At 43.3% G+C, this 24,577-nt stretch overlaps 4 protein-coding genes across 4 annotated transcripts; all 4 read left to right on the forward strand.

The window, feature by feature from the left end:
* Positions 1-85: 85 nt before the first annotated feature.
* LOC145695580 (von Willebrand factor-like) lies at positions 86-3,038 on the forward strand. The gene is made up of 2 exons (XM_081772566.1): positions 86-184; positions 292-3,038. Exons 1-2 carry the CDS (start codon positions 122-124, stop codon positions 2,896-2,898), a joined length of 2,670 nt encoding a protein of 889 aa, XP_081628692.1. The 5' UTR covers positions 86-121; the 3' UTR covers positions 2,899-3,038.
* Positions 3,039-3,181: 143 nt separating this feature from the next.
* Positions 3,182-15,546, forward strand: LOC145695579 (uncharacterized). Its single transcript, XM_081772565.1, has one exon. The coding sequence runs from the start codon at positions 3,315-3,317 to the stop codon at positions 15,432-15,434; it is 12,120 nt and encodes a 4,039-aa protein (XP_081628691.1). The 5' UTR covers positions 3,182-3,314; the 3' UTR covers positions 15,435-15,546.
* A 181-nt stretch (positions 15,547-15,727) lies between these two features.
* Positions 15,728-18,268, forward strand: LOC145695584 (aminopeptidase NAALADL1-like). Its single transcript, XM_081772572.1, has 7 exons — positions 15,728-15,871; positions 15,911-17,167; positions 17,205-17,378; positions 17,417-17,527; positions 17,569-17,817; positions 17,877-18,100; positions 18,141-18,268. The coding sequence occupies exons 1-7, from the start codon at positions 15,778-15,780 to the stop codon at positions 18,222-18,224; spliced, it is 2,193 nt and encodes a 730-aa protein (XP_081628698.1). The 5' UTR covers positions 15,728-15,777; the 3' UTR covers positions 18,225-18,268.
* Positions 18,269-19,162: 894 nt separating this feature from the next.
* On the forward strand, positions 19,163-24,576 carry LOC145711870 (uncharacterized). The gene is made up of 4 exons (XM_081789559.1): positions 19,163-19,290; positions 19,575-23,788; positions 23,828-24,010; positions 24,255-24,576. The coding sequence occupies exons 1-4, from the start codon at positions 19,163-19,165 to the stop codon at positions 24,545-24,547; spliced, it is 4,818 nt and encodes a 1,605-aa protein (XP_081645685.1). The 3' UTR covers positions 24,548-24,576.
* The last annotated feature ends 1 nt before the right edge of the window (position 24,577 follows it).

Genomic DNA, 24,577 nt, shown 5'->3' on the forward strand with positions numbered 1-24,577 from the left:
AGGAAGCAAGCAATTGAAATTAATCTAGCGCGAGTATAAATATAGCTGCTCTCAGCAGAGCAATCAATCAGTCAGTCGACGGGTTAAAAGTTTTTACTTTTTCTCAGCAAAAAGCCTCAACATGTGGCTCGCCTCTTTAGGGCAGCTACTGTTGCATCATCATGTGACTGCACAAATAAATCAGGTATTTTTCCGCTAAATTGTGATATTTTTGAGTTCTTTTCGATCGAAAGTAATTTCTTCAAAGGGATAATTTTCCAATAGAATGATTTCTAATGCTGCTTATTCTAGCGTTGCAACGTCCTCATTCCGCCTGAAAATGGTCAGACCTCGTGTCAGATCAATTCAAAAGGAAAAGAGGTCTGTACTATCTCTTGTAACTCCGGCTACCATCTTGAGGGCTCAGAAGGGGAACACTCCTGCGAGCTAGGAAAGTGGTACCCAGCAGTTGAGGAACCAAAATGCATCGACAGCAACGCTCAAGACGTCGGACATCACGTCCAATACTCGGATCAAACTGACATGGACATTTCTGCTTGCCAGCTCTGGGGCGGCGATATTTTCAAAACCTTCGACGGGGCAATGTATAGATTTCCAGGCAAATGCAACTACAAACTCTTCGGCGACTGTGCTACCTCCGCTTTTTCGGTCAACATGGATCTTTCCAAAAACGAGATCGCGACCGTCTTCGGTGGTCAACAAGTCATCTTGCGAGCGGAAAACGGTACAGTGAATCTCTACTCTGGATCACTTCAGCTAGAGCGGACCTCTATCCCTTCTGTCATCAGCGGCCTCATCGTTGAACGAATGGGAGACTGGACCGTATTGAAATCACCTGATTTCATCCTCAGATGGGACGGAGCTGACAACATTTTGGTCATTCCATCAAAAACGCTCGAGACTCGATCATGCGGTCTTTGCGGTAACTTCGACGGAATGAGCGACAATGACTTCACAACTATCGAGCATGGCGATTCAACCAGCCCGATCGTCTTTGGAAACAGCTGGAAAATGCCCTCCATCGAAGGTTCTTGCAAAGACGCTTCTTTCGAAAAATTCTGCGAGCATCAAACTCTCGAGGATATTGAGTACTATCGATCTGAGTGCAAAAAGCTCGCATCAAACAGCTTTTCAAAATGTCATGAAAAAATCAACGTCGAGCCATGGATCGAAATGTGCGTTGAATCTCTCTGTGCTGGTGGTGATTTTTGTGAAAGCGCCGCGGCGTACTTTAGGGAATGCTCCGCCCAGGGTGTTGCTTTGGACTGGCGATCAGAAAACATGTGCCCAAAATCCTGCCCAGTCGGTCAAGTCTACCGGGAATGCGCTTCCGGCTGCCCAGAAACTTGTAAAGCCGGAGCGATCGAGTGTAATGATGACTGCGTTAGCGGATGTGTTTGCTCCGAAGGTTTGGTTCTCCATGATGGAGAATGTATCAAAAAGACCTCCTGCCCTTGTTTTAGTCGAGGAATCGAGTACAACTCTGGGGACAGCATCAAAGACGTTTGCAACACTTGCACTTGTGGAGAGGGCAAATGGACTTGCACCGATGACAGCTGCGATGGAATTTGCAAATCAACCGGTGTCAATCATTTTGAAACATTCGACGGAAGTTTTTATGACTTCGTCGGCGAGTGCGCTTACTCCCTTGTGGAGCCAATCCAAGCGAGCGAGGAAAACATCTGGGCAGTCTATCTCAGATATCATGACTGCGAGCAACATGTCAAAAAACTTTGTAAAAAATCCATCGAAGTCCGGGTTGGCGAAAGCCACTTCACCTTCGAAGGCGATTTCAAAACTCTCCACGACGGTCACCTCATCGAGCATTTCCCAATTCAAGCAAATGGAGTACAAGTGACAATGGCCTCTACTTACATCCAGCGAATCGATCTCACCGAAGTCGGAATAAGTGTCTTCTGGAATGGAAAAGATCGAGTCTACGTTCATGCTCAGGCAAGTTTGAGAAATTCAATTCATGGTCTGTGTGGAACCTTCAACGACAGAAGTGACGACGATCTCAAATTGCCGGACGGAACTGTTCAAACCTGGGCGGTCGAATTCGGAAATGCTTGGAAAGCGCTTTCAATCTGCCAAGATGAGTTTGATGATTCCAATGACCTTCATCCCTGTGATACTTACCTTCAACTCCGATCAAGTGCAACTGGAAGTTGTGAAGCGCTTATGTCTCCAGCATTTTCAGCATGTCACAATGTCGTTGCCGTCGAGTCCTACTACTATCGATGTACTTATGATTACTGCGCATGCGCAGGAGTTCAAATGTCCATGGCTGGCGTCTGTAGCGCCGTTGAAGATTACGCTCGATCTTGTGCAGAGGCTGGTGTTACTGTCAACTGGCAACAGGCAGTGGATGAACAATGCCAACCAAGCTGCCCAGGAGACATGCGATATCAGCAATGTGGACATAACAGCGCCACCTGCGAGTCACTCTCTTCCACCTCCCTTTTGCTTACCGATGATTCTTGCGCGGAGGGCTGCTATTGCCCGGAGGGACTCTTCTTGGACCGCGATCATCTTTCTTGCGTCACCGCTAGTGATTGCACCTGTGCTCATGGAGGAAAACTCTATCAAGCAGGAGCAACTCGCGTTGAAGGATGCCAAGACTGTACTTGCTCAAATGGCGCCTGGACCTGCGAAGCTGACGAAGCTCGCTGCGTAGACAAAACTTGCCCAGCTGGAATGGAATGGACAGAGTGCGTAACTGGCTGCGAAGGAACCTGTGCCAATCTTCATATTCTGGACAAGCACGCTTGCGAGTCTGTCGAGTGCAGTCCTGGATGCCAGTGTCAAAAGACTTTGTCCGCCTTGGCGATGAATGCGTGGCGCCTAGTGAGTGTCCTTGTTTCCGAGGAGGAAAGAGCTACAGTGAGAACGAAGTGATCGAGACTAGCTGCGAAAAATGTACTTGTGGTAGTTCTGGACATTTTGAATGCGAAGCCAAGCCTTGCTGGAAACAGTGCTCGGTCTTTGGTGATCCTCATTTTACGACTTTTGACGGAAAATCATACAAGTTCCAGGGAAGCTGTAAATATGTCTTTTCCAGAAGCCAAACGAACTCGACAGATTTGTCAATCAACATTGAGAATGTTCCTTGCGGATCATCTGGTGTCACCTGCACAAGAAATCTCGATGTAAACTGGCATGGAGAGACAATCTCTATCGACCGAGAAACTTATTTGGACACCTTGAAGCTCCCTGAAAATTGCACTGCATGGACTTCCGGAGCTGTTCATTTCCTTCAATGCTCTGATGTCTTCGTTCTCAAGTGGGATTATCAGACTACAGTCAGCTTGTTGATGAATCCTCGATTGTCCGGAGCAGTCGAAGGTCTTTGCGGAAACATGAACGGCAACCAAAACGATGACTTCAAAACGCCAGGAAATGGTCTGATTGAAACGAGCGCGAGTATTTTTGGAGACTCTTGGAAAATCTTTGGATACTGCCCAGAAGCGACGGAAGTGCCAGATACCTGCGCTCAGCATCCAAATCGACAAAATTGGGCGAAAAAGAGCTGTTCTGTCATCAAATCTTCTGTTTTCAGCAGCTGCCACAACATCGTTCCTACAAAAATGTTCTACGATGCGTGCGTTTACGACGGCTGTGGATGTGATAGCGGCGGGGATTGCGAGTGTACTTGCACGGCTATAGCAGCTTACGCAAGTGAGTGCGCTAGAAATGGCGTTGTAGTCGACTGGCGAAAGCCGAGTCTTTGTCCGATGCAATGCGGGGACTGCCCTCTTGAATACTCTGCTTGTAATGATCCTTGTCCAAAGACTTGCCAAAACAGGCACAACTTCGACGAAATCTCCCAAAACTGCCAGGCAGGCTCCTGTGCAGAGGGATGCGCTTGCCAAGATGGCAAGATATGGGACCAACATGCTGGTGATTGCGTCTTTGAAGAAGATTGTACCTGCGGAATGTTCGACGGCGTCGTTTTCATGGAAGGAGATCTAGTTCCATCTGCTGGAAATGAGTGTGAAAACTGTTTTTGCACTGAAGGAAAACTCGAATGCATCGGATCAGGTTGTTCAACATCGTCTCCGGTGACGACTACGACTCATGCATCAACAACATTCACGACTTCTACTAATGCTGTTTGTTGCACAAAAGACGATAATGAATACGCGCCAGGCGATGTCATTAAAACTGCCGACTGCAAAGTCTATAAATGTAGCGAAGACTGCGAAATTATTCTTGACAGCTCGGCATGTCCAGATGTCACTACCACGAAATCGACAACGACGATCGTTACGAAGTCTCCAATGTGCGTTACGGACAGCAATGAGTGGACAGAATGGATGAACTACAACATTCCAACTTTGGCTAACGATGGTGACTTTGAAAATAATCATTTTCTTCGACGACGATTCGAGTACTGCGGCGAGGAGATGATCTCCGCAGTGGAATGTCGACCAGCCGGTGCGTCTACGTATTCTGGCCAGATGGTCACTTGCAATGTTGACACTGGTCTTACGTGTTTCAATGATAATCAGGAAATTGGAATTTGTTTGGACTATGAAGTTAGGTTTTTCTGCAGATGTGGTGTTGAGACAACAACGGAATCTCCAACTGTAGCGCCTACAACTGTCCCAACAACAGAGACAAAAACGATTGTTATTGCTACAACAACATCTGTTTCAACAAAACCAACAACAACTGCCATGCCAACAAAATCTACGGAAACGCCTATCCCAACAAAATCTACCACTACTACGATGCCAACAAAATCTACACCTCGATTGACGAAACAGACGACTTCAACCCCAACTCAAAGCTCAGCGACAAAAACTCTAACGAGCACAACTGTTCCTGTTTGCGACCCTCTCACTCCAAAATCATGCGAAATGGGCTGGTCTCAATGGCTTAAAATCGATGAAGTTCCTTTGAATTGCAAATATGAAATTTGCGAGGCTCCAACATCTGTTGAATGCCGAGTTTGGAACAAACAGGTCAACAAGATAGCTCCTTGCAGCTTGGATGTTCAGACCTGTGAAGGATGTGAAGATATGTATGCACGATTCTACTGCCCTTGCGAGACCACTGAGGCGCCCAAGCCAACTGCATCACCTACAACAGCGCTTCCAACAACCAAAACTATGATCACTTCAACTTCTATTCCAGACGTTTGCGAAATCGATATGGAAAAGAAACTTTCAAAGCAAGTTTTCTCATCATCGAGTATCGCACTTACAGATTCCCGAATTGGTTACTCTGGCTGGATGGCCGGAAAAGCAGCATCCGGTGAATTCGTCACGCTGATCTTTCAAGAACCACAGGTCATTACCGGACTCAAGCTTCAGCGAATCATGGGAAATCTTTACCCAACGAGCATTCGTATCTACGTCAAAGGATCTGAGTCGAAATCACAGGCAGATGTCACGATTCCAGAAGGTGAAGGGCTTGTTTTCCTTGATCAGCCTCTCATTGCTTCTGAGGTGTCATTTTTGATCATGAAATGGGTTGGTGATATGCCGTCTTTGAAAATGTCTGTTTTGACCAGGTGTGAATCTTTGACAACGCCATCGACTCAAACTACAACTACAGTCTGCACAAAAGGATGCGCGCTCACTTGTGGCGATCTTTGCCAAAAGACATTAGTTGAATACACAAACATGGGTCTCTGCAAGTCCGCAGAAACATGTCTTCGGCCAACAAAATGCGTTGAAAATACTTTGACATGTGATGAGTCGCAGAGATTCGACGGCCAGCGATGCGTCAATTCTAAAGAATGTGCATGTCTAGCTGGTGACGGAACTGTGATCAAACCGGGCCAGGTTCTTGAAGGAAAGGAATGCGATCAAGTTTGTGTGGACAATAAGATCGAGTTAAGTTGTGATTCGATTGTGACCGCAACAACTCCAGCTGTGACTACTTCTCATACTCGAACAACTGAGGGTAAAACCCTCGCGTCTACTGTTTCTGTGACAGAAGGGCCAGTAACGACAACAACATCGATTCGAGATCAGACCGAAACAGTGACCACTACAACTGTTTTGCCAACAACGAAGACAATCGAAGAAAAAACGACGGATCTTATCACGGGAAAAGTTTACACGACAAGAACAACCGTCCCAACTGAATCTTCAAGCGAAACAGTACCAGTTCCCATTTCCACAGACAAATTCACAAAGATACCAATCACTGATGGAACAACCGTCATTACTGATGAAACCACCACGACTACTGTTACTGTGAAGCCGTCAGGACCTACGCAGCCACCAATTATTCTCATTGAAACAACTCGTCGAGATGGAACAACCACCACTGAGAAATTCACTCTTACGACCAAAACGCATGAAGATACCACTATCCGAACTGTCACTTTGATTGAAGATTGTATTTCTGACTGCGATATTGTCACACAAACGACCAAGGGAACTACAAAGACAACGGAGATGCGAACAAGCGAAGGTTTGAAGACAGAAACAACCACTACCGATGTGACAGAAGATGGAACCGTTAAAACGACGACAACAACGACAATTCCAAATGAGGATGACACAACAACAATCACCACTACTACCACAAAGACAATTGACGAACACACAACTGAAAAACTTACTTCTACAACAACGACAACCACAGAGGGGACATTCACCACGGGACATATTGAAACAACAACAGTTATTCCTCCTAAATCATCGCTTACAACACTGAAGCCAACAACCGCCTCACCATCCATCACGACATCGACTACAAGAACAACAGAGGGCACTCCTGTTTCTTCAACTGTGTCCGTCACTGACGGCCCAACCACGATGACAAAAACGATCAGTGATCAAACAGAAACGGTCACTACGACTACTGTCTCTCCAGATACGACTAAGACCGAAGAGAAAACAACTAATCTCATCACTGGCTCAGTCTCAACGAAAACAACAACTTGGCCGACTGAATCATCAACTGAAAAGGTGACAGTTCCAATTTCAACTGATAAGTTTACGACTGTACCTGTTACTGGCAAAACAGTTATTGTGAATGAAACTACGACAATTACTGTCACTACGAAAACCACAGGTGCAACCGAGAAACCGATAATTCATGTTGAAACTGAAACGACGGAGGGCACGAAGACAACAGAAGAGTACACTTTAACCACTGAAGTTTCTGAAGATACAACCGTTCAAACTTTGACAACTTCCACCGGCGGATTTGTCTCTCAGACGACTCAAACTGGCGCTTCTATTTCAACAGAAATTCAAACAAGCGAAGGAATCATGACTGAGACTACCACAACCGATGTGACTGAGAATTATATTACAGAAACGACAACAACTAAACTTACAAATGGAGACGATACAACAATTGTGACTAAAACCACAACAACTATTGATGGAAAAACAACAGAAAAATTCACAACAAAGACAACAACAACATCTGAGGGCACAACGACAACAAAACATGTCGAAACAACAACAAAAATTCCATCAACAACATCTTCAACACCTTTCAAGCCAACAAAATCTTCACCTTCTGTAACAACATCTACAACTCGAGCAACCGACGGAACTTCTCTTTCATCAACTGTCTCTGTGACTGAAAGTCCGACTACGATCACAAAGACCACTGAAGGTCAAACTGAAACTATCAAGACAACAACTTCACCATCAACAACAAGCTATCCAACTGACAGTGGTCCAACTACAGGTGCCTGTGTCGATAGAATTGTCAATAAAATATTCACCGTTGGCTGCGATAGATGCTACTGTAGTGATGCTGGTGGATTAATCTGTAAGAATATCTCTGATTGTGAGACAACAACCACGAAAGCAACCACATTACCAACCAGCACTTCTTCGAGCAGTACAGAGTCGACATCGACAACCGAGTACATGTCGACTAAGCCCTTTTCAACTGGTTCTTCAACGGACGCAACAAAGTCTTTCACAACCAAAACAACAACGCTAGAAAAAACCACCATCACGACAATTCAAATTCCTGAATCTTGTCTTGTCTGGGACGAGTGGCAGAATAACAACTTCGTCAGTACCGGAGACGATAGGGAAACTATCAAGCAGTATTTAGAAAATTCGAATATCTGCGCTGAAGTTATGGAGATCCAGTGCCGTGTTGCCGATTTCCTGACCCCAAGTGATCAAACTTCTGATGAAACCACCTGTGATATCGAAAACGGACTAAAATGTACCCCAAGCATGTCCGATGATGACTTTTTCGGATTTGGTGCTTGTTTGGACTATGAAATCCGACTCTACTGCATTGACGCTAGAAAAGAAGAATGCTTGAAACCAGACCCATTTATTGTTACCGAAACCACTGTTATCTCAAGTACCACCAGTTTTGATAACACTTCAACGAAGTCTCCTGAAACAACCACGAAGCCTCTGGTAGTTTCAACAAAAACTTATGAGACAACACCAGATGGAACAATGGTCACGACTTTTACTGAGCAGCCGATGACTGTATCTGAAACTTTCACAGCAACAGGAGAGCTCATTTCGAAAACAACAACGAGAATTATTGATGATACAATGTCAACGGTCAGGACAGAAACACCAACGACAATTTCTATCAAAACAATGTCCTCAGACGGGTTTACTTCGAGATCAACGGAAGAAATAACATCAAAGTCAACTGGTACCCTCACGACTGTTACAACTGAATCAACAACAGAAGATTCCACGCAAACAATTAAGGTTCCCATTACGGAAGACATAACTACCGATGTTCCAAGAACGAGCAAGACAACAGTGTCCACTCCGTCGAGCACATCCTCTATTGTTACAGAGCCGATCGATACAACAACAACGAAGGTTACCATCTTTTCTGATAACACTGAAGCGACGCTGATCTACTCAACTGAAATTGATACAACTACTGGTGCAACTATCGGAACACTTACAACAGAACATGGCGACATTATTACTGAAACAACTGAATACTTTGATACTGAGACATCTTCTGTCACCGAGACAACCAGAACTATTAATCCAGTGACGAAGAAAGAAGGTACTGTTAGTACAACTACCGTTCCCTCGGAATCAACAACTACGGAGGCACCAACAGAAACATCTGATCTAACAACCGTTCCAACATCCACTTCGTCAACTGTTTCAACCACCACAAGCGGCGATTTGACTACCGAAGAGATAACCACAACAAAGGTTACCGAAATTCCGGGTCATACAACAACCACTGAGAGTTTTACTGATGGCACAGTCAAAACAACAAGAGTTTTTACTGATGGCACTCAGGAAACGACAACAAGTACTCCATCTGTGACAACATCAAAGGTTCAGACTACTGACGGCCATACTATTTCTTCAACTGTTACCGTTACAGAAACTCCAACCAGTACAACAACACTTGTTTACTGTCAAGACAGTACTGAGTGTCAAAAAAATACTGGAACTACCTCTACAATCAGTAAGACAACCCTCACAGACTGTCTTGACAGTCGTGAGTGTCGAATGAAAACTGCCACTACAACTACTGTCAGTCCGACAACTACAACGATCGAGACGACGTCTACGAACCTCACCACTGGTGAAATATCAACAACTTCAACAATTGCTCCTACTGAATCAATAACTGAAACAGTATCAGTTCCCATCTCCACGGATAAGACTGTAACAGTTCCAATTTCTGGAAAAACTGTCATCACTGATTCGACAGGCACCACCGCAATCTCAACTAATCCTACTGCAAAAGTACCCACTGTTCATGTTGAGACGACCACCAGCACAGGATCAACGACGTCAAAAACCTTCACTTTGACGACAAAAGTCTCCGAAGACACAACAACGAAGACTCTAGCAACGGTCACTGGAGAGATCGTAACAGAAACAACTCGTTCTGGAACCACTGAAACGACGAAGACTCGTACAAGCGAGGGTTTTGTAACTGAAACAACAACCACCGACGTAACTGACGATTTCACGAAGAAAACCGCAACCACAACATTGCCAAATCGTGATGACACAGTAGTGACGAGCGTCGTAACAACAACAAGTACCAGACCAATCGATGACAAAACAACACGAGAGGTGAAAACTCAAACAACCATTACCCCAGATGGATCAACAACATCTGAATACGTAACAACCACAACAACCATTCCCTCTCGAACCTCTACCTCGACAACTAAGGGTAATATTACGACAATGAAATCGACAACTGAGAGTGAAGAGATAACCGAAACGACAACTTTCAATGAGACCACCTCTGAAAAAACAACAACAACGATCCAAACTACCAAGGCAACAGATGGAACGATTTCTTCGACAACAACAAAGAAAACAACCAGTTCTCCAACCAGATCATCAACTGAAATTATTACTGAGACCGTGACACCAGGTGGTCATGTTGAAACATCGACGGCCTCCTCTACTACAACGTCCTCACCTGATGGAACAATAACAGAAATTTTGACAACAAAGATTCCAAACGATGATGACCACACTGAATCAACAACAACCACAACAACGACTCGTAAAACAACTTCTGGCAAGGAAACTGCTACAGTTATTTATTCCGACGGTACGACTGTCGTGACTGAGAGAACAACTTCAGTTCCCGCTCCAACTGACTATTCAGAAACTACGACTGCACCAGCTTCAATGACGACAACAATTCCAAACCATGATGACACTGAGGCGTCGACAACAAAAACTACCACCAAGATTCCATCTACAAAAATAACCCAAATTTCCGATGGTACGACAAAGCATCCAGTTTTTACGTCTTCTACAGTGGAACCAAGCCTTCCCTCAAGCACCCAACATTCTTCAACAGAAGGACCATATTCAACTACAAAATCAATGCCTATTGTTTCCACGTCCTCAACTGTTACAGAATCTGGATCAACCATTTCAACAGAAACCACTGTGACCGATGGTACATCCACAACAACAAAACTAATGACAGAAACTTCAGAAGAAATCACCACAACATCAATTACAGAATCAACAATTTCAACTGAAAAGGTCACAACTGATCTTATCACAGGAAAAACAGTAAAGACGACAACTACTGCACCAATTTCGTCAACTAAGTCAATCTCGATTCCTTTCACATCATCAACGGTTCCCGATGCCACAGTTCCAACTGAAGGAATCACGGTTATTTATGACGAAGATACAACAACCATTATAACTGGTACACCAAGCTCTACTGAAGATATTCATATTACAGTGACTACTCAAAAAACAACGAAAGGATCAACCGAGGAGCCATTGACAGAAGAATATGTTTTCACCACGTTGTCTACAGATCAGTCTACAACAGAGCTTTTAACGACTAAAACTGGCGCTCTTATAACTAAGACGGAGAGGACGGAATCTACAGTCACATCGACTACTACATCTGAAGAAGGAACTAAGGTTACCGAAACAACAACGAAGAAAACTCCAACGGAAGAGATCAAAACTACAACAACAACATACCCGTCCGGTCAGACCGAAACAACGACGACTTCAACGGCCGTTACTGATGAAACCACGACAACTACAATGATTACTAAAACGATTGGGGATTCAACAACTTCGACATCATATGTTACGAAGTCAACACCTCCTACAACCTTACCAACTGAGGTTACTAGAAGTGGAACATCTTCAACCGTTACTATGAAGATGTCTTCAACAGACTTGACTCCAGAAATGACATCAATCATTGCGTCAACTATTTCAGAGCATTTCACGAAGACAACACCAGTTCCAACATCGAAATCTTCTGAAAGCTCTTCTACAAATTATCCAGAAGAAACAACATTGACATCCAAAAACACACAGTCAACTGCAAGTCCAATTACTCACAAAGAAACTTCGACGATCCTTGTCACCGGATCATACACCGAAACAACAACCTCCGGCGGTAAGACCACATCCACCTCATCATCAACCCTTTCATCTGATGGAACCACGGTTTCAACTACCACAGTCACTGAGGAGACGGAGTCTACGACAGAGACATCAACAACTGATGGAATCATTACTTCTACAACAGAAACAGTCAATACCATCACTGGCGAGACAACCGTCACATCTACAATGCGACCTGAATCGACGGTCGAAACAATTACTATTCCCTACGAGAAAACAACTTTGTCTGTTCCAACTGAAGGTACTGTAAGCATCACGACCGATGACTACACCAAAACAACATTAGTTACAACCAAACCTATTGATAAGTCTACAATTTCAATTGTTATCACGACTGATTCAACAGAAGGTACAACAACTACCAAGTTGACTGAAACAACAACGGTTACCGAAACAGGAGTGACCAAAGAGATTACCACACCTGAGGGAACTATTGTATCTTCATCAACATTCACTTCAACAGCTGGATCAACAAATGAGACCACCATTGTAACAACAACTCGAGGACCAGAGAAAACGGAGTCCATCACATCTAAAATCCCTAATGGCACTACGAAGATAACCACTACTGTATCTCCCACTGGTGAAGTTACAAAAACTGAGACTATCACAAAGTCAACGAGCCCGACTTCATCAGAGACAACAACAACAACGACGACGCCAGACAAAAAGACGGAGACAAGTACAACGAAGACAACCGCTATTCCAACACGAACATCCGTTGTAACCACTTCGCCTGATGGTACCGTAACATCCACTGTTACCGATCATACAATCGCTCCAATCACAAAGGTTGAACTAACAACAGCTCCGATAATGAAGACAACTTCGAAGATCGTTCAGACAACAACGATGGTTCCATCAACAAAGCCGACAATCACAACAACCACTGATGAGGAGCTCACAACTTTGATCCAATCCACGATTGCTACTCACATGTCGACTAAATCTACTCAATCAACTCGATCTCCAGCGACCTCTACCACTACAACAAGCCCAGGAGGATATTGTATCACGGATGAAGGCGATATTATTCCCGAAGGAGAGCAAACAATCGACAACACTGAGTGCGTCACAAAATCTTGCGATAAATTTGGAAAATTTGTCGAAATGAAAGTTCCTGCGAAGGAGTGTTTGATTTCGGCGACAGGATCCGTTAGCACTTTTGATGAATTTGTTTACGATTCAAAATCTTGCACTGGAGTGTCTGTCAATACTTGTGATTCTGACGACCTAAGCATTAAATTGGTTCCATCAGAGTCAATACTTTTCAAGCTCGAAAACTTGTGGATCCTTCTTGAGGATAATTACAACTCCCTCTTAGTCGATGGAGTCGAATTCGAAATGACTGCGCTTGATGCTCTCAACGAAGTTTTATTCCAAAAAGCTGGAGTTCGCCTACTCGACCTTGATGAAGAATTTGTCATTCTTTCCCCGCTAGTTCGAATTTCAATCTCTTCTGCCGTCGTTAAGATCCGAGCAGAGCCCGATATGTTCGGAAAACTTTGCGGTGGATGTGGCAATGCTGATTGCAACTCAACTAATGACCAGATCGATGAGCCAACTTCAAATGAGGCTGACGGCAAAAACTGCGCTGGTCCAATTTGCGAGCAGCCTATGGAAGATCTCGATCAAATTTGCGAATACATTTCCGACGAGAAATTCAGCACATGTGTAACCGATTCAACTGCCCAAATTGACTTCTGCAAAAAGTCCGCTTGTGAGTGTCTCTCATCCGGCGATTCTGTCGAGTCCTGCCGATGCAAAATTATTGCCGCTGCGATGAATACTTGTCAGCTTCAAACTGACTCTTGCATCAGTTGGAGATCACAGTACGGCTGCACGATGCCTGAGTGCGCTGGAAATAAGATCTGGAGAGATTGTGGATCGACCTGTGTTCGTACTTGCGCTCATATCCTCGACGAGCAGGATTCATGCGAAGATGAAGTTTTCCAACCAGGATGTTATTGCCCACCGGGAACAGTATTCAAGGGCGGTCAGTGCGTCGACGAACGAGAATGCATGTGCACGTGTAAGGGATGGGGCGATCCTCACTATCAGACATTCGACAAGACCTACTACGCGTTCCAAGGAAATTGCTCTTACGTTCTCGCTCAGGATGAAAACAAGGATTTCACCGTCATCGGCCACAACGAGTACTGCCTTGAATCTCCAACCAACACCTGTACGAAGGCTGTGACTCTACGATACAAGGGCCACGAAGTTACTTTAGTCCATGGACTTTCATTCATCATCGATGAAGTGACAAAAACAGTACTCGAAGAAGACACGATTCTTGGAGGCAACATCGCTATCAAACTTGTCAGAGGAAGATTCATCCTTATTGAAGTCGAGCGAATCAGCTTGAAAATCATGTACGACGAAATGACTCGAGGCTTTGCTATTTCCATTCCAATTCTTGTCTACCACGACAAGGTAGGCGGTCTTTGCGGCAATTGCAACCTCGATGGAAGTGATGACTTCATCGATATTACCGGCGAGGAGCACTTCGTACCAATCACATTTGCTGAAACATGGAAACTTGAAGAAATTACCTGCGATGATGAGGTCTACACAACTCGTCCGCCAACTATGAGCACTCCTCATAACCCAGGCAACTGCACAGCCGAATGCGAAATTCTCATGGACGATGTTTTCAGCAGCTGTCGAAAGGTCGTCGATGTCTCTCCCTTTTTGTCTTCGTGCGTCTACGATGCATGCAACAATCTTCCAAATGCATCTTGCTACGCCATTGGTGCGTACGCAGATGAGTGTAGAAAATCGGGAATTTGCGTCAACTGGCGAGAAGAAAAAACAGAATGTCCGTTTACTTGCGAGGACCATTTGGAATACAATCACTGCGCAAATACTTGCGACAAAAACGAATGCGATTCCGATATTTCTACAAATTGTGAGATCGTCGAGGAATGCACTTGTCCAGAAGGCTTCGTTCTCGAAAACTCCAAATGCATCAAGCCGGAAGACTGTCTCGTCTGTCTAGGAGAATACAAGGAGGGCGAAAAATGGCGAAATGCGACTGATCCATGCACCGAACACATTTGCATCGATGGTATTGTCGAAGATCACAAAGAAACCTGTCATACAGAAGTACGCTGCGTCGCTGACGGAATGGTCGCAGTGGAAATTCCAGTTGATGGCGAGTGTTGCTCCGATACCGAATGCCAATGCGATCGATCAACTTGTCCAGAGAAGCCAACTTGTGCCGAGGATGAATATTTGGTCGTCATTCCAGGAATGACTTGCTGCGACTCGTACACTTGTCAGCCAAGATCTTGTTCCGTCGCTACTACTGTCGATTTCCTTCAAGTTGAAGAATGCGTTTCACTCGAGAAGGAAAATCTGACTACTTGTGCTGGCTACTGCGCTTCAACAACGGAGTTGATGGAGACTTTCAATGGCACTGAAAAGATGAAATCATGCACTTGCTGCTCTGCAGTGGAATCAACAAAGAAGCAGGTCGACTTGATGTGCCCAGGCGGCGTTCGAGTCCGATATGAACACGAAGAAATCACTCTCTGCTCTTGCAACGCCTCTCAGTGTTCCAATGAGAACTAAATATCTTTCTGTATCTTTATCTTGTATGACTGTCAGCGACAATTCGTCTGGCAGATACAAAAACACGGGAAAAACAATTTCTTTATTATTTGGTGAAATAAAATATATTTATTCAAAAAAATTTGACTTTTTTTGGAGAAAAACAGTGCTTCTATTTCATTGAAGTGTGAAGCTCTTAAACTAACGCGCGAGTAAATTCTATGCAGGCGTAGATAAAGGTCGGAAAATTACGCAAACTGGCGCAGTTCCTAGAGTGTATTTGTCTTTTACTTTTGATACAATAAAACTCGAACTGCTCCATTCCAAATCAGAAGAGCTTGAAAAGAGATAATAAGATCTTCTTATGGGCAAGGTAGTCAAATGGGTCGGCATTGCCTTTGGCACAGCCGTCGCTTTAGGAATCGGAGTAACCATTGGTTGGTTTAGTAAACCTGATGGTAAGTTCTACTTTTAAATTGGTAAATAGCTCTTTGAAGCTATTGAGGACCCAGTTAGTGACCTTCCTGATCCTGAAAATGACGGTTTCGATTTCAAATTAATCGACGAGTTCACCAATGCCGTTGATAAAAAGTTCCTTGAGCAAGAGACAGAACATCTAAGCACAAAAATTCGATGGGCAACGAGCCAGGGCGATTATGAAATGGCTGATTATATCATCAATAAATGGAAAGATCAACTCGATGATGCTTGGTCCCTCGACTATCAGATTGTCCATTCTTACCCCGAAGAAGAAAATTGCTATGCTAGGCTTGTTGGTGGAGCTAAAGAATTTACCCTTCGTAAAAAAGAAGATGCAGAAGAACTGCAAAACGATGACCAGGTCCTTATGTTTTACAATGCCTGGGCTCCTTCTACTGAAGCCCCAATTTCCACATCCAAGCTTGTCTACGGACACTACTGTAATGAAGACAATGTAAACTGGCTGTTGGACCAAGACAGCGATATTTTTGACGGAGCAGTGGTCATTTGCAAATATGGTGGCGGCGCCGGGCGGCCAGATAAGGGCAAGAATGTAAAACCACATGGAGCCGCTGCGGTTTTGATCTTCTCCGATCCTTATGACGCCTCCGACCCGTCAGACAAAGACTTTCCCGAAGGACCTGGAATTCCAGAAGATACTGTTCAACGAGGCTCGGCAAAATACAAACGAGGCGATCCTACTTCTCCCGGATATCCATCAATCGACGGAGCTTACTTTGATGACTTGGAAGATCTACTGAATTACACTAGAACTCAAGTAGAAAGTCCACACATCTGGGCACCCCTTCCTTCCCAGCCCATCGCCTGGGGCGACGCGAAATATCTTCTCTCTCAACTTGAAGGAGGCCCTGTAAATTCAGAATGGATTAGCGAAACTGCGCTTGATACTCTTGAGAATTTCGGAGGATCTTTGAAAGACAACCAGATGTTTGAACTTCAAATCGCTGTCAAATACGAGCGCAAGAAATCCCAAGATGTCATCGGCATCATCGAAGGATCAGAATACCCAGATGAATATGTCCTGATTGGGAATCACCGAGACACCTGGGTCAAAGGAGCAATCGATGCTGGAGCTGGAATGACAACGATTTTTGAAATTTCGCGGCTCTTCAAAGAACTGGAAATTCGACCAAAAAGGACGGTGGTCTTCTGCTCTTGGGGAAGTGAAGAACATGGACTGATGGGAAGCATCGAATTTACCGAGGAATTCCTGGCTGTTCTCAAAGAAAGAGCGATTCTTTACGTCAATGCCGGTAAACCATATTTTTGGCTTTTCTCACGCATTTTTAGATGTGAGTTTCAAAGGAAATGAATATTTCTACTCATCCGCATCTCAACAAATGCACGAGCTGGTTTTCGAGCTGACCGACTACATAAAAGACCACAACGACGAAAGCATGACTGTTACCGAAAGATGGGCAGAGAAAACTGAAGCTACAGGAAGACCTACTATCGGAAATCCAGGTTTCATAATAATGATATTCTTGATTCTGATTTTATAGGTCTTGGTTCCGACTACGCTCCATTTCATCAATTCGCAGGCGTACCGATTGTTGATGTCGGTTTTAATCAGAAAACAAGAAAAGTTTCTCAATATTCAACCTATCATACCGGTGAAATATCTTCGCAAACAATCTCTTTTACAAAATTAAAGGATACGACAACCTCGAATATCTTCATATGATCGACCCTGGATTTTCCGCGGCGAAGAAAGTCACTGAAATCGCTGGTGCTATTTTGATCAGAGCAGCATGCTCTGACTACTTCCCCGTTGATCCCTCTCCAATGGCTGATTACGTCGATAGTTTGGATGAAAAACTTCCGGAAGTGGGCAGCGAGGTTTCGACCGAGCAACAAAATTTGATCAAACGAGCAAGCGCGTCTTTCAAAAATCAGGAATTTGGTCTTACTCGATGTTTTATTTTGATTTCAAAAAATTAAAGAACCATGACAAGCTTCGAGCAGCGAAGCAAATCTATGATGACAGTGATAGCATGGACAAAAAACGATCTTTCATGAGATTGTTGAATTACTCAAAATACCTAACCGACCAGAACTGCTGCCACCCGATCCAACATGATCTTCAAAATGTGGTTGTTTCAAGTCGACAAGAAGGTGGACCGGCAACATATCCCGGAATTTCAAACTACTTTGGTCTTGGAGACAAGGAAGAGATCCAACGACAGGTTAATTAATAATTATTTCCTAGGTATAACGAGTCTTTAGGTTGGAATCTTGATCACTCGACTCAACGCTGCCGCTGATTACTTGAATCTGAAACCGTTTTCTGTTCGAGCGAACGAGCTCTGATTGAATAGCCTTTGAATTCTTAGACTTTCAATAAACGCCCAAAAATTTCTTTTTCGTAAAGCTTGCAAGAACCATAAAAATTTTTCAATTATTGTAAAAGAAGCTAGCGAGGGAGCTTTCTTTCCTTCCTCCAGAAAACATCTACCAGCTTGTTTTTGTTCTTTGAAAAGTGAGGCTTTATATGTTCTCGATCACGTGTATAAGTTGAATAAATGATGAGAATTTTTCAAATAAAAGCAACTTGCTGTTAGTCTCTTCGTTCAGTTGATCTTCCTTTTTTCAAGAGATGTTTTTCTAAGTTTTGATATTTTTTATAGATTTTTCGGGGTTTTACGGGGCATTATTTATTTTTTCATAACATATTTTTTCCAGAATATTTTTTGATTTTTTCAAAGAATTTTTGATTCATATTCATCCCTCAAAGTAATGAAAAGTACTGGTTGTCCGTTCCCATTGTTGACAGGAATTTGGACCTTTGCATTTCTTACTGCAACAATTTACCATGCGATGGAATTGCACTGGCGACGCAAACAGCAACAACTTGTGGAATTATTAAAGCTGGAAAATTTAACGACGCTATAGGAGAGGTTAAATTGAAAAGAGACACTACTCTGAGTGTCGAAGATACTGTGATGTTTTTATTCAACTTTCCGAGGACTGGATTTTATCTCAATTCTGCGAGCAGTGGATCAGTCGAAGATTATTTGTTTCTAAAATGGAAACTGAAATCTGGTCATTCTTTGACACCCGCCCATGGAGATTCCGATGGTGCTTTAAAATATCAAAGCGATGATGGAAATATTAATTTTCATTCTGTACCAAGCCAGAGCGATTTTTTCGATCACTTTGAGCTTGACGAATGGGGGCAACAGTCGATTATTATTTACGAACACGATATTGACGAGTGCTCTTCAGGGACTCATAATTGCGGTACTTACATGAATTGTGAGAATACTGAAGGTTCTTTCGAGTGCTCCTGTATTAATGATCTTTACTACAAACTCGAACCAAGTGGAAATGCATGCCGAGATATCGACGAGTGCAACGAAGAAAGTCCAACGGGAAAGCAATGTGACCTCGCCACGACCAACTGCGTAAATCATATTGGCATCTACGACTGCCCTTGCAAATCTGGCTACGAGAAAAAAACAGAATGGGAATGTCAAGACATCAATGAATGCACAACGACAGATCCTTCACTCAAACATAATTGTGATTCGAGTAAAAATGAAATCTGTGAGAATCAACCAGGTGGTTTCAATTGTCTTTGCCCAAGAAAAAGTTTGATCGACAGAAGGAAAAAAATAAGTCACCATATTTGAAAAAAAAAATTAATCAAACTCAAAAAAGTGGCTCTACCAGAAATGCCACCACCAATAATTGCGATGACATCAATGAGTGTGAGGATTCCACGACCGCGTGTGGTAACGATCACCAAATCTGTACCAATACAGTTGGAAGTTATGAATGTTCCTGTGTCACTGGCTTTCAACCACAGTCAAATGCCAACCTCAATTCGCCCAATGATTTAGTTTGCAAAGACACCAACGAGTGCCAAACTCCGGCGCTTGTGCTTCAAAACTGTGGGGTCAATGTTACTTGTGACAATACAGTGGGGAGCTTTTCATGCGACTGTCAGTACCCGGGCCATTTTTACAATGGAACAGGGAAAATCTGCCTTGATATCAACGAGTGCCTCGACTCCGCAAGCTGTCCAACTTACTCAACTTGTGATAATTTCGACATGTCTTATTCATGTACCTGTGATGATGGCTTTTACGGAGAATGCACCGGAAGCAGCTGCGAAACGTTAACTTGCGAAGACATAGACGAGTGTGCTGAATTCATATGTGACGAAAGCATGGAGTGCGAGAATTTCATCGGCTCGTATTCATGCTTCTGCCGCCAGGGGCTTATCGAAGAAAGAGGCAAATGCGTCGACATTGATGAGTGCTTAGACGAAAACAATTGTCCGGAAAACAGCAGATGCGAAAATTTCGAGGCGTCATACAGCTGCAAATGCGACGAGGGCTTTTACGAAAATTCGTGCGAGGGAGTAGACCATTGTGCGGATTTCCGCTGCGAAGACATAGACGAGTGCTTGGAGGAGAATCTCAACGTCTGTGAAATAAAGTGTTTGAACAATCCCGGCAACTACACTTGCGATTGCCCACTGATGCTAGAAAAAGTTGGATTTGGAGGATGCCAAGCTCAGGAGGTCGAAATACAACTCGACTTCGATGCTCAAATGATCGTCGTGAATGCTTTTTCGATTCTGAGCGACAAGATTTCCAATATTTCAAACGCAATCGACGCGAAAACTCTTGCCATCGCAGAAGGCATTGATGCTGCGGCGAATATGACCGAGGGTATTTTGAATAAAATGATGGATCCAAAGAGCATTTCGGACAAGTTTTTGCACACTTTAACTTCTTCAAATCTCGATCTGGCGATTTTGCTCGAACCAAAAGCGCAGGAAGTGATTCAACAACTCGAAGATCTTCTTCAGAAAATCAGTTCGGATGACTTGTCCTCTGATAAGTTTCACATGGCTGAAGGTGGTATCATGCCAAATTTCACCATCGATAGCTTGTCTCAAACAAGATCGTCTGAAGAGCCAGTAATCTGTCAAATAGACATCAACCCTTTTATCTACACAAAGACCGATCTAAATCTTGAGCAGCGGTTCTTGTTCATCAAAAATTACTCTGGCACTGCGACAATTACAGCAACAGACAAAACTCTCGTGCCAGACAAATTCGCGAAAACATTGAAAAGTGACAAGGCAGAAATAGTCAGATTTGATTTGGTTAGAGAAGAAGACTTTTTCATCTTTTTCGAATTGCCCGAAGATGTCAAAATTGAGGTGTGGATCGAATTTTGGAAAGCTCCAGAGCCAGAAGTATTGAAATTCCGGCATCAGGTAAATTTGCCTATCACAAAGACGGCTTCTGAAGTTTCGTCGACTATTTGTGACCCATTCGGAAAGTGTGTTGGAAACGAAGCTGGTATTTTTCTGAATAAAGATGAAATCGCAAAATGTTTTTCAAGACCTCAGTGCTCAATCTTTCTTCAAATTTACTCATCCCAAGATGCTGAAATCACCATTCATCCCTTCTCAAAAACTTGCGTTGCTGATCAATCGAAGAAATGGAGCACCAATAATTGCAATGTCAGCCCACACTCGACATTCCACGAGCTCAAGTGCTCCTGCCAGATCGAGGAAGAAGTTAAAGTTGCAGTTATGACCGGAAAATTTGAAACAAAGGAGGATTATTTATCCATTAAAATCGCGAAAATCATTGAGCTAACAATCACGATCTTCCCGATCCTCCTCGCTGGAATCTGGTTTCTATCTCTCAGCAAAGCTCGAGCGACAGATCGAAAACTAATCCGAAGACTTCAGCCACAACAAGTGGCGGTAGTCGAAAACACTGTAGCTCCTGAGCTGACGATAATCATTCTCGATTCTTATTATTTGATCGAGGCAGCGCCCAACTTCGTCAACATCGAAATACTTTATATTGACTTGATTCAAAAGCGTAAAACTCACAAGCTTATACTAGGAAGAAAAGACTGCAATATCATTCATAATGGAGGAAAAACTGTTTTTATTTGCAACATGCCGATAATGAAGGTTCTTTCAGTCAAATTATGGATTGACTTCAATGCGAAAAAAAGCGTTTCCTTTTGGCCAAAGTCGTTGGAATTCAGAAGGCTTGGGAAGTATCCAAGGAAAGCTGGCGCTTATGACGTACGGGTTTTGAGTTCTTTCGACTCCCTGGTCTTGTTCGACGAGCGACTGTCTGTCATGACCAATGACACGACGATCACAAATGATGTCAACATCAAATCAAGACGGCAAGGGAGATTGTTAGAGTACATGATCGAATACAACAACTGGTTTGGAATCAACTTCAAGAAAAAATACTCAAGCTTCAATTGTCAAACACGCATCATTCTCTCAGGCTTCACTCTATCACTTGCGATTCTGTTGAATTTGCTTTTCTACATTAATTTCATCCCCGGAGAAGTCCTTCAATTTGGAAACTTCCTGCTTTCCTTTTCGCTTATTCTTTCAATCCCAGCTACACAAGGGATGAATCTTCTAGTGACTTTTGCTGTTCGGAAAATTTTCATGAATCTCCTACCAGCGGAATTGTCCGTTACGAGGACAGAGAAACGACGGAGCTTTCTCGTGATGTTTTTGGTCGGAGGAATTTGTGGATGCTTGAGCTTAACTGTACTCTATTACCCGAAGCTCAACCGGATCAGTGAAGAAATTTGGTACTCGTCTGTTTATCTCACTTGCTTATTCGAAACTGTCATTACTCCGAGCTTGATCTCAGTTCTCCTTTATGTCTTCAACACCGAAATCGCCCAATCCAAATCCTTCAAACTCTTCTTTCCAAAAAACAAGCCCGAGTTTTACTCAGGCGAGTACGAAAGCTTACACCAAGAGAATTTTCTCACACGGAAAGAAATCTCCAAAATCGTCAATTCTTCAAATCAACGCGAAGATTTGATTCGAACGATCTTCAAATTTGCCGCTTATCTCTTTCTTATAAGTTCTTTATACGGCCTCAGTACAGTCATTTTGCCTTCTGAAAAGTTTCATGTGGATCGAAATTTCAGAAATCATCTCGATTTCGGTAAAGAGCTCCTCACAATGGATAACATGTGGGACACAGTGAAGACGAAAGTTCCAGAAATCATGCACCGAGATGCCTTTTACAATGATAAAAAGCTGTCGTTCAGGGAGCAAAAATTTGCATCAGACTTTGTCAATTTCCGCCTCGGTCCAGCTTCATTTATTCAATATCGTTCACAGTGCGGAGTTTTCGATAAGAAATGGGTGCCTGCGCCAGAGCCAATATCAATTGGAAATCTCAAAAGAAGAAAGATCTCTCCTTCCCACCTACCCTGGCTCTCTGAAACAAGAAGTTTTCTGCCAGATGATATTTTGCTGAAAACGAACTTGGAACTAACCGGCTGTGAGTTTTTCGCTGAGTTGGGTACTTCAAGAGAAAGCGCAGAGTTCATGATCAACGAACTGTTTGAAAATGCCTGGGCAGATGAAAAGACAGAACTGGTTATTTTCGAGCAGAGCTTTTTGAACATGAACATCAACTCTTTCATCCAACTTCGGTTGATTTTCGAGTTCCAAGAAGGCGGGGCCATCTTCCCATCACTCTCAATTCAACAGCTCAAAAACGTTGATCTCTCCGACTCAATTCTAGCGCTGAGTTTGTCGGTCTTTGCGATTTTCTTTCTTTACGAAATTTATGCTGTTGGAAAGATTTTCTACCTTCGGTGGTTTTGCTTTGTCACGATTTTTCAAATAGTCCTATGCTTGCTCGACGCTGGAATCCTCGCATTGTATATTCTTAGGACAAAGTTTCTGTCCAAAGCAATTGCACATTTTGTGATGGATCCGAAGGGCAGTCCGAAATTTGCAGATGTTTTCTTGGTGCAATATTATTTTATTTCAATGGTGGCCATTTCTTTATTTCTTCATACTCTTTTCCTCGTTCATATTTTATCGACGCTCTCTGTTGTCAGAAGTAATTCTTAATTGAGTAATGCAATTTTAAGATTTTTAGTGTACAAAATCGTCCTCAGAAAGTTGAAAATCACTCTAGCTCCTTATGTGGTTGGAATACTACCGATTCAACTTGGCATTTCTTCAGTTATTTTTCTCATTTACCAGAACTCTTCAAATTTGTTTCGCACTTTTGGCCGGACTTTCTTCACGATTGTTTGGCAAGGCTACCTCAAGCCTTCAGGTAGGAAGAAACTAAGCTACAATAAAAACGCCTGGTCTGGGACGGTCAAAAATACGCTTGGTTTGGGACGGTCGGGCCGTTTAAAGATCAAAGGCGCACGCCCAGGGGGTGATTTTTAACTTATTGCGAGCAAAATTGGCGCTAGAGAGGATAATGAAAAAACGCCTGGTTTGGGACGCTTTTGTTGATTAAGGCCGTCCCAGACCAGGCGTTTTTACTGTACTGTCGGTTTAAATTTGTTCAGACATGAATGCCGACCTCGAAAGTCTGCTAGACAACGACTGGCGAAGATTGGCTCAAACGATTTATTGCGTTTTGAATTTTTCGATGATGTACGTTTCGATGAACATGATAATTGCCATCATTTGCGATACAAACGTCGATGTCCGAAGAGAAGAGTTTCATCTCGACTGGCTCAACTTGGCGGCAAAATATTTCAAGAGAAAAATCGTCAGGATGAAAAGAAGAACTCAGTACATTTTCAATTATGACAGCGTGCGTGTCAATCCGAATAGGCGAAATGCTATTTGGGAATAAAAAAACTTCTTTCAATAAAAGAAAATTGAG

Source organism: Oikopleura dioica, chromosome 1, assembly GCF_907165135.1.
Source record: "Oikopleura dioica chromosome 1, OKI2018_I68_1.0, whole genome shotgun sequence".
NCBI classification, from domain to species: Eukaryota; Metazoa; Chordata; class Appendicularia; order Copelata; family Oikopleuridae; genus Oikopleura; species Oikopleura dioica.

Coding starts and splice junctions, on each gene's coding strand:
- LOC145695580 (XM_081772566.1), top strand. CDS start 122: ATGTGGCTCGCCTCTTTAGGGCAGCTACTGTTGCATCATCATGTGACT. Junction 185..291: donor TGACTGCACAAATAAATCAG/GTATTTTTCCGC, acceptor TGCTTATTCTAG/CGTTGCAACGTCCTCATTCC.
- LOC145695579 (XM_081772565.1), top strand. CDS start 3,315: ATGAATCCTCGATTGTCCGGAGCAGTCGAAGGTCTTTGCGGAAACATG.
- LOC145695584 (XM_081772572.1), top strand. CDS start 15,778: ATGGGCAAGGTAGTCAAATGGGTCGGCATTGCCTTTGGCACAGCCGTC. Junction 17,818..17,876: donor TTTCAAAAATCAGGAATTTG/GTCTTACTCGAT, acceptor ACAAGCTTCGAG/CAGCGAAGCAAATCTATGAT. Junction 18,101..18,140: donor AGGAAGAGATCCAACGACAG/GTTAATTAATAA, acceptor ACGAGTCTTTAG/GTTGGAATCTTGATCACTCG.
- LOC145711870 (XM_081789559.1), top strand. CDS start 19,163: ATGAATTGTGAGAATACTGAAGGTTCTTTCGAGTGCTCCTGTATTAAT. Junction 19,291..19,574: donor GAAGAAAGTCCAACGGGAAA/GCAATGTGACCT, acceptor AACTCAAAAAAG/TGGCTCTACCAGAAATGCCA. Junction 24,011..24,254: donor AGGCTACCTCAAGCCTTCAG/GTAGGAAGAAAC, acceptor AAATTTGTTCAG/ACATGAATGCCGACCTCGAA.